Source organism: Oncorhynchus kisutch, linkage group LG6 (genome assembly GCF_002021735.2).
Source record: "Oncorhynchus kisutch isolate 150728-3 linkage group LG6, Okis_V2, whole genome shotgun sequence".
In the NCBI taxonomy this organism is placed as follows: Eukaryota; Metazoa; Chordata; class Actinopteri; order Salmoniformes; family Salmonidae; genus Oncorhynchus; species Oncorhynchus kisutch.
The window spans coordinates 14,187,717-14,199,789 of record NC_034179.2 but is presented as its reverse complement, the minus strand read 5'-3'; the positions used below and the strand labels follow the sequence as shown (position 1 = coordinate 14,199,789).

At 43.2% G+C, this 12,073-nt stretch overlaps 1 protein-coding gene across 1 annotated transcript; it reads left to right on the top strand.

The window, feature by feature from the left end:
• The first annotated feature begins 7,137 nt into the window (after nt 1-7,137).
• On the top strand, nt 7,138-10,968 carry LOC109892043 (zinc finger and BTB domain-containing protein 26). The gene is made up of 2 exons (XM_031826245.1): nt 7,138-8,231; nt 8,462-10,968. Exons 1-2 carry the CDS (start codon nt 7,155-7,157, stop codon nt 8,651-8,653), a joined length of 1,269 nt encoding a protein of 422 aa, XP_031682105.1. The 5' UTR covers nt 7,138-7,154; the 3' UTR covers nt 8,654-10,968.
• The last annotated feature ends 1,105 nt before the right edge of the window (nt 10,969-12,073 follow it).

Sequence of the window (12,073 nt, the reverse complement as noted above, 5' to 3'; positions counted from 1 at the left end):
CGAGCGCTGTGGACAAGCGGAGATGTAATGTCCTGAGCTACCACAGAAGAGACAGCTGTTGGTCTCACGTCTACGTTGGCGCTCCTCCTTAGTTAGCCTGTGTCTCCCCACTTGCATTGGTTCAGGATCTGGTGGCAAGACCCCTCCACTAATCCCGTGTGGGGAATAACGATCAATACGTTCTGGTTCACTTCCTGAACCGAATGGTAACCGAGTTGCTGATTGATTGGATGGGCCCCACTGCTTCTGCCTCCTTCTCTCTCGGACTCTATTATCTACCCGAATAGATAAAGTGACCAAGCTGTCTAGGTCACTAGGCTCTGGATAAGAGATCAGCTCGTCCTTGAGTTGCTCCGACAACCCCTGGTAAAAAACCGCTTGTAGTGATTCCTCATTCCAACCACTCTCCACAGCCAATGTCCTGAATTCTATCACAAAGTCTGCCACACTGCGAGCTCCTTGGCAAAGAGAGAACAAACGTTTAGCTGCGTCCTTACCTCGGACTGGATGGTCAAAAAGCTTTCTTATCTCTGCCGTGAAACCCTGGTATGACGTCATGCATGTGTCTCGTCGTTCCCAAACAGCTGAAGCCCATTCCAGAGCTCTACCACGCAGCAGCTCAATAACAAAAGCTATCCTAGCCTTATCTGTGGCGTAAGAGTAGGACTGCAGATCAAAAACTAACCCACACTGTAAAAGAAATGAACGGCATCCTCCCAGATCTCCCTCGTACTTCTCCGGTGTCGGAACCTTGGGCTCACGGAAGGAACCTGCTCCCGAATCGGCAGGTGATATGGGTGAAACAGGTGGTGGATGATCCGCCGGCAACCTGAGCTGATCCTGGATACTCGTTAATCGATCCGATAAGTTCCGGATTGAACCTGCTATCTCGTGTAGCGCCGTGTTGTGTTGTCCCAACATCTTCTCCTGCTGGGTAATGGCATGGCAAACGGAGTCCAGGTCCGCTGGGTTCATCCTTGGCCGGATCGTTCTGTCACGTTTCTTCAAAATTTAACCCAGAAGCAGACCAGGACAAGGAGAGTAGGAAGAAGGTGAGTATTTATTTACAAGTGAATGTGAATGGGTAGATATATCCAGGTGGCGTAGCGGGCAGCGGTGGTGAGTTGATGGGAGTAAATAGGTGGATCCAATGGGGAAGCGGAATCCTCCGACGACCAGGCGGGAATGGGGTAAATGATCCGGGTGAGTAACTGAAGACAGAACAAACGGAGGTAAGTTTAAGGCAAGCAAGACGTACAAAACAACAAAACAAATTCTATCCAACTTGAGGCTGATACTATGGCACAACAAACTGTTCATGGATAACGATCCGGCAGGGAATGGTTGTCAGGTCCGGGCTTATGAAGAGGAGAGATGATGATCAGGACCAGGTGTGCAGATAGCTGATGGGATACAGGTGCGGGTAATCAGAACTCCCAACTGGCGACATTGGCCGGCAACCAGACAGGGTGCGTTCCAGGACGCCGGAAAAAACACTCCAGGACAGAACACTGGCAAATATCAGACTCAGGAAACGGGATTCGTGACAGTGGAGGCTATATACAGAGGGTTCCGGTACAGAGTCAATGTGGAGGCTATATACAGGGGGTTCCGGAACAGAGTCAATGTGGAGGCTATATACAGAGGGTTCCGGAACAGAGTCAATGTGGAGGCTATATACAGAGGGTTCCGGAACAGAGTCAATGTGGAGGCTATATACAGAGGGTTCCGGAACAGAGTCAATGTGGAGGCTATATACAGGGGGTTCCGGAACAGAGTCAATGTGGAGGCTATATACAGGGGGTTCCGGAACAGAGTCAATGTGGAGGCTATATACAGAGGGTTCCGGAACAGAGTCAATGTGGAGGCTATATACAGAGGGTTCCGGAACAGAGTCAATGTGGAGGCTATATACAGAGGGTTCCGGTACAGAGTCAATGTGGAGGCTATATACAGGGGGTTCCGGAACAGAGTCAATGTGGAGGCTATATACAGAGGGTTCCGGAACAGAGTCAATGTGGAGGCTATATACAGAGGGTTCCGGAACAGAGTCAATGTGGAGGCTATATACAGAGGGTTCCGGAACAGAGTCAATGTGGAGGCTATATACAGGGGGTTCCGGAACAGAGTCAATGTGGAGGCTATATACAGGGGGTTCCGGAACAGAGTCAATGTGGAGGCTATATACAGAGGGTTCCGGAACAGAGTCAATGTGGAGGCTATATACAGAGGGTTCCGGAACAGAGTCAATGTGGAGGCTATATACAGAGGGTTCCGGTACAGAGTCAATGTGGAGGCTATATACAGGGGGTTCCGGTACAGAGTCAATGTGGAGGTTATATACAGGGGGTTCCGGTACAGAGTCAATGAGGAGGCTATATACAGGGGGTTCCGGTACAGAGTCAATGTGGAGGCTATATACAGGGGGTTCCGGTACAGAGTCAATGTGGAGGCTATATACAGGGGGTTCCGGTACAGAGTCAATGAGGAGGCTATATACAGGGGGTTCCGGTACAGAGTCAATGTGGAGGCTATATACAGGGGGTTCCGGTACAGAGTCAATGTGGAGGCTATATACAGGGGGTTCCGGTACAGAGTCAATGAGGAGGCTATATACAGGGGGTTCCGGAACAGAGTCAATGTGGAGGCTATATACAGGGGGTTCCGGAACAGAGTCAATGTGGAGGCTATATACAGGGGGTTCCGGAACAGAGTCAATGTGGAGGCTATATACAGGGGGTTCCGGAACAGAGTCAATGTGGAGGCTATATACAGGGGATTCCGGTACAGAGTCAATGTGGAGGCTATATACAGGGGGTTCCGGTACAGAGTCAATGTGGAGGCTATATACAGGGGGTTCCGGAACAGAGTCAATGTGGAGGCTATATACAGGGGGTTCCGGAACAGAGTCAATGTGGAGGCTATATACAGGGGGTTCCGGTATAGAGTCAATGTGGAGGCTATATACAGGGGGTTCCGGAACAGAGTCAATGTGGAGGCTATATACAGGGGGTTCCGGAACAGAGTCAATGAGCGGGGGCACCGGTCAGTAGAGGTATTTGAGGAAATATGTACATGTAGATAGAGGTAAAGTGACTATGCATGGATAATAAACAGAGAGTAGCAGCAGTGTAAAAATGGGGAGTGGGGACAATGCAAATAGTCCTGGTAGCCATTTGATTAACTGTTTGTCTTATGGGTTGGGGGTAGAAGCTGTTAAGAAGCCTTTTTGAACCTGCACTTAGAGAGATACAGTAGAGATATATCTATTCTACAGCCTAGTTGTCACGTTCTGACCTTTATTTCCTTTGTTTTGTATTTATTTAGTATGGTCAGGGTGTGAGTTGGGTGGGCAGTCTATGTTTGTTTTTCTAGGTTTTGGGTATTTCTATGTTTCGGCCTAGTATGGTTCTCAATCAGAGGCAGGTGTCATTAGTTGTCTCTGATTGAGAATCATACTTAGGTAGCCTGGGTTTCACTGTGTGTTTGTGGGTGATTGTTCCTGTCTCTGTGTTTGCACCAGATAGGACTATTTAGGTTTTCGCACATTTGTTGTTTTGTTAGTTATTTCATGTCTAGTTCCTTTATTAAAGAACATGAATAACCACCACGCTGCATTTTGGTCCGCTTCTCCTTACACTAAACCCTTACACTAGTCTGAATTGCCAGATTGAGGACATGTATGTTTTTTCACAAAAGTAGTGTAGTTCTATTCACAAATGTAAATTGTCTTCATCGGGCTTCCTTAAGCTGAGAACATTGTGTAGAGATTGCTTTGAAATCTGTGAAAGTTTGTATGGTAAATCTACAGTCTAGTCTGAATACTCAGAGGAAAATGCATGTTTTTAAATGAGACAAATAATCAATATTCACAAAAAAAGTGTAGCATTCACAACTTTAAAATGCCTGTAATCCCAGAGGCAAGATAGTTACCGTAGCATCATCAGACTAGGCCAGTTACAGGCTTTTCTCCTTCAAGCCATTATCTCCTTGAGGAATATACTATCTGTTATTGTAAGAGAAACAATCAAACGTCTGTGGTTGTTGTCAGAACAACAAAGGCATTTAAGACTAAAAGAGAGCTGTGTTTTGATGTTCAACCACAGCCATGATTAGCCTACATGGACAGCTGTGCTCCCGATCCCATATCCATCTGCTTGACCAACTATCAATTCAAATCAAATCAAATTGTATTTGTCACATGCGCCGAATACAACCGGTAGAACTTACCGTGAAATGCTGAATACAAGCCCTAACCAACAGGTGTAGACCTTACTGTGAAATGCTTACTTACAAGCCCTTAACCAACAGGTGTAGACCTTACTGTGAAATGCTGACTTACAAGCCCTTAACCAACAGGTGTAGACCTTACAGTGAAATGCTTACTTACAAGCCCTTAACCAACAGGTGTAGACCTTACTGTGAAATGCTGACTTACAAGCCCTTAACCAACAGGTGTAGACCTTACTGTGAAATGCTTACTTACAAGCCCTTAACCAACAGGTGTAGACCTTACTGTGAAATGCTTACTTACAAGCCAGTTTAACCAACAGGTGTAGACCTTACTGTGAAATGCTTACTTACAAGCCAGTTTAACCAACAGGTGTAGACCTTACTGTGAAATGCTTACTTACAAGCCAGTTTAACCAACAGGTGTAGACCTTACTGTGAAATGCTTACTTACAAGCCCTTAACCAACAGGTGTAGACCTTACTGTGAAATGCTGACTTACAAGCCCTTAACCAACAGGTGTAGACCTTACAGTGAAATGCTTACTTACAAGCCCTTAACCAACAGGTGTAGACCTTACTGTGAAATGCTGACTTACAAGCCCTTAACCAACAGGTGTAGACCTTACTGTGAAATGCTTACTTACAAGCCCTTAACCAACAGGTGTAGACCTTACTGTGAAATGCTTACTTACAAGCCCTTAACCAACAGGTGTAGACCTTACTGTGAAATGCTTACTTACAAGCCAGTTTAACCAACAGGTGTAGACCTTACTGTGAAATGCTTACTTACAAGCCAGTTTAACCAACAGGTGTAGACCTTACTGTGAAATGCTTACTTACAAGCCAGTTTAACCAACAGGTGTAGACCTTACTGTGAAATGCTCACTTACAAGCCCTTAACCAACAGGTGTAGACCTTACTGTGAAATGCTTACTTACAAGCCAGTTTAACCAACAGGTGTAGACCTTACTGTGAAATGCTTACTTACAAGCCCTTAACCAACAGGTGTAGACCTTACTGTGAAATGCTTACTTACAAGCCCTTAACCAACAGGTGTAGACCTTACTGTGAAATGCTTACTTACAAGCCCTTAACCAACAGGTGTAGACCTTACTGTGAAATGCTTACTTACAAGCCCTTAACCAACAATGCAGTTTTAAGAAAATATTTTTGAAATAAACTAAAGTAAAATATCAAATTAAAAAATAAAAGAACAATAACAAGGCTATATATAGGGGTACCGGTACCGAGTCAATGTGCGGGGGTAGAGGTTAGTGGAGGTAATTTGTACATGTAGGTAGGGGTATATTGACTGTGTATAGATAATAAACAGTAGCAGCTGAGGGGGTGTCAATGTAAATAGTTCAGGTGGCCATTTGATGAATTGTTCAGCAGTCTTATGGCTTGGGGATAGAAGACTGCAATGAACTGTTGGCAGCTCTTAGCCTACATTTTTGCCTTTATGTGGAACAACTCACAGAGCTCTTTGAAATGAGATGTTCTGGTCCCCCATTGGTCAGTTCAGAGAAAGGATCAGAGACCTCTATGTTGATTAATGTGTCTGTTTTTCTTCATTTGTTTTGTAATTTTGTATATTGTATGTTGTATTATATGTTTGATGTATTTATGCAGGGCTCATCTGAAAAAGAGAGCCTAGTCTCAGTATAGCTTCCCTGTCCAAATAGAAGTTTAATAATAATAATAACCTAATTTGGAAAGAAATGACAAGAATGCTTCAGGGGATATACTGTAGCCCCACTCCCCATACTTATATACACACAATCATCTAAATATATTTTTTGTGAATCAAGCAGATATATTGTAGGGACTCAGTGTGTCTCTCATCTGGTGATGTTAGTCATTTACAGCAGACACTTGATAATTGGCTTGTCTCAGTGGCTGCTCTATTGTTTGTGTGGACTTCCGTCTAGTGGTGAAACCTTGACATGACAGCAGATAAAGAATACAACCGTTACTTTGGCTACTTTTGTTATTTCATCATATTCCATTCCATGTATTCAGTAGGTCGATGAAATTATAAAACACAAAGGTAAATTATGTAAATTATCGTCAATATCTTGTAGGCTAACTGTGTTGTAGTACTAGGTTGCAGGAGTGACACAGATGATGAGGAATAATTACTTCATGATCTGAGGATTAAATGAGAGCCACATGAAGGTGGAACAATTTTAGAAACTCAAGCGCCATATCACACATATCGTAGGAATTACATAATATTAACGTTAGTGTTCTCATCACCCGTCTGAGGGGACCAAGGTATTTCAGCATGTGCTACTATCAAGCGCTCCTGCGCACAATAAACGAAGGGCGTGCGTTTGGAACGCCCAGGAAACAGGAAGTGATCCGCAAGCGACTCTCTTTTTTTGTGAATGAGCGGTGCTCGCTTGATGATTCTTCAGAGATGCGGAGAGGATTACAGACATCTGTCAGCCTACACAATTATAGACACCATATAATTCGTCACCCACCCTAGGCTACGTACTGTATTCAGGAGAAGGAAGAAGAGTAGACTAGGGACTCTACTTCATACTCATATCAGGCGAGTTTGAAATATGCAATCTCTTCTGCTGCATCATTCAACTACAACAATACACTGTCTGTAATTCATGACCAGATTGTTTTCGAACGTATTGTTCAGTTGATAATTGTCGGATATGCAGTAGCACTCGTCATGAAGATACAAGATCCCCACTTGAGAAAAAGCACATTCTCAGTCACTGACTGGCCTGTAACTTTTAGATAAATAAAATAGCTCTTCTATAAAAATAAAAAAAACGATGAAAAATATATTTACCCGCAAAATACGTTTTGTGTCAGTAGAAAGGTACCTCATAAACAGTAACAACTATGTAATGATGATGTTATAACATTGTAATTACAGAGAGAGAGAAGAGCACCACCATGTCATCTTCATTCTCAGACACACTCCAGTTCCGTTTCTCCAGCCCCGTCCACGATGACTCCATCCTGCAAAAGATGAGCCTGCTGAGAGAGGACCGACGCTTCTGTGACGTCACCCTCGTCCTCGGATCAGGGTCGTTCCGCTTCCCGGGTCACCGGGTGGTCCTGGCGGCCTCCTCTGCCTTCCTCCGGGACCAGTTCCTGCTGCACGAGGGGAGCCGGGAGCTGCTTGTGACTGTGGTGCCCAGTGCGGAGGTGGGCCATCGGCTGCTCCTGTCCTGTTACACAGGCCACCTGGAGGTCCCTCTGAGGGAGCTGGTCAGCTATCTGACGGCAGCGAGCGCACTGCAGATGAGCCACGTGGTGGAGAGGTGTGCCCAGGCCGTCTCTCAGTACCTGGACCCCACCCTTGCCCACCTGAAGCTGGAGAGGAGCCCAGAGACTGAGGGAACCCCTCTACCACCACCAGACAGCGTTAAACCCCAACCCAGCTCAGCAAGTCTGGACGAGGGGGAGATGGAGACCCAGGAGGACCCAGAGGACAGAGACCACAGCCTGACCTCAGAAGACACTCTGGACAGTGTCCACATGGTACACACTAACAGCACGTACCCTTACAGCCCGTACCCTTACCCGACGGGCGCCCATAAACGCAAGCAGCGCCCGCCCACGCCATGCAGAGAGTATAGGAAGAGGACCTTCCCCCCAGCAGGAAGTCCTGCCCACAGCAGTTCAGGATTGGCTGACAGCTCCCAGGACCAGGAAGTGGACGGGGACTCTGGAGAGGACATATACATGCTTGCTGCTCGTCATATGCAGGGAGTTGGGGGCGGGTCTCCCGAGTCCTCCTTTAGAGTTCTGACGGGGGCAGAGTTTTCAGGACGGGGACAGGAGATGCTCCTCCAGAGACCCTACCTGTGCAGGAAGTGTGACCGAGGGTTCCACCACCTGGACAGCTACGTGGGACACTTAAAGGAGCACAGGCTCTACCCATGTCTTCTCTGTGGGAAGAGCTTCAGCCAGAAAAGCAACCTGACCCGACACATCAGGGTTCACACAGGGGTCAAGCCTTTCCAGGTGAGTGGAACACATCCCTCCACCTTTACTGTGTTTAAAGCACTTTGAGCATCTTGACAAGCTCCTATGTGACTCAGTTCGTAAGCGTGTGGGGCTGTCAATGCCAGGGTTGTGAGATGTATAAGATGTATTTTAGTATTGTTTGTATGTAATGTATTGTAATCTCCTTTGGATGTGACTGTCTGCTAAATTTCATATATTATTATTTTATTACTATATTATAATTCCAGTGCCCGCTTTGCCACAAGACCTTTTCCCAGAAGGCCACGCTGCAAGACCACCTTAACCTCCACACAGGGGACAAGCCACACAAGTGCAACTACTGCGCCATCCACTTCGCACACAAACCAGGCCTCCGGCGCCACCTCAAGGACATCCATGGCAAGAGCAGCCTTCAGAACATGTTTGAGGAGGTGGTGTGAGCCTGGGAGCTGCTGGACTTCTGCAGCAAGAGACTTCTGAGTTAAGCATACCAGTGCCTAAATGAAAACTACAAAGAATTTGAACAGCAAAAAATTCAAACTACAGAGAATTAGAACTACAAAGAATTAAAACTAAAGAGCATTAGAACTACAAATAATTAAAACGACAGAGAATTAGAACTACAGAGAATTAGAACTACAGAGAATTAGAACTACAAAGAATTAAAACTAAAGAGCATTAGAACTACAAAGAATTTAAACTACAGAGAATTAGAACTACAAAGAATTAAAACTACAAAGAATTTGAACTACAAACAATTTGAACTACAAACAATTTAAACTAAAAATAATTAGGACTACAAAGACAAGGAGGAAACTAGTGTAAATGTATTGCACTCAATGTGTATATATGCCAGTATATATTCAACTTGTCTGCCTCTTTAATGATGCAGCGAGAGTTTTAGCACAGACCCATGTCTAAATGAAAACTATGTAGAAGAACAGGCCAGGAGGGAGAAGTAGACTAAACTAGAGTGGATTGAAAAGATATTGAAATGACCAACTGAAGATGATCTTCCACTAGTTTGCCTCTTTCCTAATGTGATGTTTTTGCACTTTATTTTCTCCCCCCATCCAGATACTCTAATGAGTGTTTTTATGGACTAGCACAGGAACATACAGAATCAGTCAACAAACTGTAGCTACATCACTGCTATTTATATTTTTGTGCATTAGAGTATGTACCCACAAGTGTGTGTGTGTGTATTGTGTGTGTGTGTGTGTATTTGTGTGTGTGTATTGTGTGTGAGTGTGTGTGTGTGTATTTGTGTGTGTGTGTGTGTATTTGTGTGTGTGTGTGTATTTGCGTGTGTGTGTGTGTATTTGTGTGTGTGTGTGTGTATTTGTGTGTGTGTGTGTGTGTGTGTATTTGTGTGTGTGTATTGTGTGTGAGTGTGTGTGTGTGTATTTGTGTGTGTGTGTGTGTATTTGTGTGTGTGTGTGTATTTGCGTGTGTGTGTGTGTATTTGTGTGTGTGTGTGTATTTGTGTGTGTGTGTGTGTGTACTGTAAGAGAAATGTGTCCACCTGTCTGTGTTTCTTTAGGATAGATATCTGCTGTGTTTCTTTAGGATAGATATCTGTCTGTGTTTCTTTACGATAGATATCTGTCTGTGTTTCTTTACGATAGATATCTGTCTGTGTTTCTTTACGATAGATATCTGTCTGTGTTTCTTTAGGATAGATATCTGTCTGTGTTTCTTTACGATAGATATCTGTCTGTGTTTCTTTAGGATAGATATCTGTCTGTGTTTCTTTACGATAGATATCTGTCTGTGTTTCTTTACGATAGATATCTGCTGCTTTGATATATGGCCGTGACGCACAACACCTCGAAGGATCCCATGTGTGTGTTTTATTAAGATGCTGTTGTTAAGATGATGTTGTTAAGATGATGTTGTTAAGATGATGTTGTTAAGATGATGTTATTAAGATGATGTTATTAAGATAATGTTGTTAAGATGATGTTATTAAGATAATGTTGTTAAGATGATGTTGTTAAGATGATGTTGTTAAGATGATGTTATTAAGATGATGTTATTAAGATAATGTTGTTAAGATGATGTTATTAAGATAATGTTGTTAAGATGATGTTGTTAAGATGATGTTGTTAAGATGATGTTATTAAGATGATGTTATTAAGATAATGTTGTTAAGATGATGTTATTAAGATAATGTTGTTAAGATGATGTTGTTAAGATGATGTTGTTAAGATGATGTTATTAAGATGATGTTATTAAGATAATGTTGTTAAGATGATGTTATTAAGATAATGTTGTTAAGATGATGTTGTTAAGATGATGTTATTAAGATGATGTTATTAAGATAATGTTGTTAAGATGATGTTGTTAAGATGATGTTGTTAAGATGATGTTGTTAAGATGATGTTGTTAAGATGATGTTGTTAAGATGATGTTGTTAAGATGATGTTATTAAGATGATGTTGTTAAGATGATGTTGTTAAGATGATGTTGTTAAGATGATGTTGTTAAGATGATGTTGTTAAGATGATGTTGTTAAGATGATGTTATTAAGATGATGTTGTTAAGATGATGTTGTTAAGATGATGTTGTTAAGATGATGTTTTGGTTTTACTACTTGACTTGTGAAGCACCTGAAAATAATGAGGTAGTTTTATGCTGATTGACAAATCAGACATGGCTAATTTTAGGTAACTTTGCAAATGTAACATTAGCTGTCTCTTTTCATATGAATATTGCATAATGTCTCATTGATTAAATGTGTGTCTGTTTAAATCAGCAGTTCTCTTGTCATGGTTGTAGAATTTAACTGCATACTGCGTTGTAGACTTTTTATAGATGGCCACAAGGTGGCACCTGCAGTATTGGATGATGTGAATTTCATCTTTCTGACATTTCACTTGGAACAAAGAGTTTACTTGTAGACAGTCATTCTCCAAGAACACGTAATCATGGAATGTGTTGGTGTGTGTAGGAATGGAATGTATTAATCAATATATTCTTTGCGTAAATGAGTGCTCTACAATATGTTGGTGTTTCTGTGTGTTGGTCTGTAGGGCTATGTGTTCTGCATGGGTAAGAGATGTAGAGTGAGGGAGGCAGTGGTATGCCCCAGTATATAACCTGAATCATCTGTGTACCTCACTGAGCCCCAGTATATAACCTGAGTCATCTGTGTACCTCACTGAGGCCCAGTATATAATCTGAGTCATCTGTGTACTTCACTGAGCCCCAGTATATAATCTGAGTCATCTGTGTACTACACTGAGCCCCAGTATATAACCCGAGTCATCACTGAGCATCTACTCTGTCTGAGTGGATACTCCTGCATGTCTGAGAGGGTTTCCTTTCAATCTCTCCCCTCCTTAATCTCTCTCAGTCACTCTCTCCTCTTTCTCTTTTATCCCTTTGCTGGATAAATGTCAGCCTCACTCAGCTCAGTGCAAACCAACAATTCTCCCATGGTCCCCCCGGAGTACTGAGAGGGACACAGAGCGACTGTAAAAGGGAGTTGTGTGTGTGTGTGTGTGTGTGTGTGTGTGTGTGTGTGTGTGTGTGTGTGTGTAAAGTGCTGTTTAGGACCGTTCCATTATTGAATGAGGAATGGAGGAGAGGAGAGAGGGGGAGTATTGGGCCTCTCTTTCTCCATCCTCTGAACAACGTTTCTGCTACTTCTAGAGCCATACTACAACCAGCGAAAACTTAAGATTCCAGTATGGGCTCAATAACTAGGTTATTATAGGAAGTCTACAATCATGACACAGTAACAACTGATGAATTACTGAATGCTAGAAACATTCGGAATGCACTGCACTTTATCTTGCATTAGATTGTACTGTTAGACAAATAAGATTAGCAAGCAGAGACCGTGAGAAGGTCAA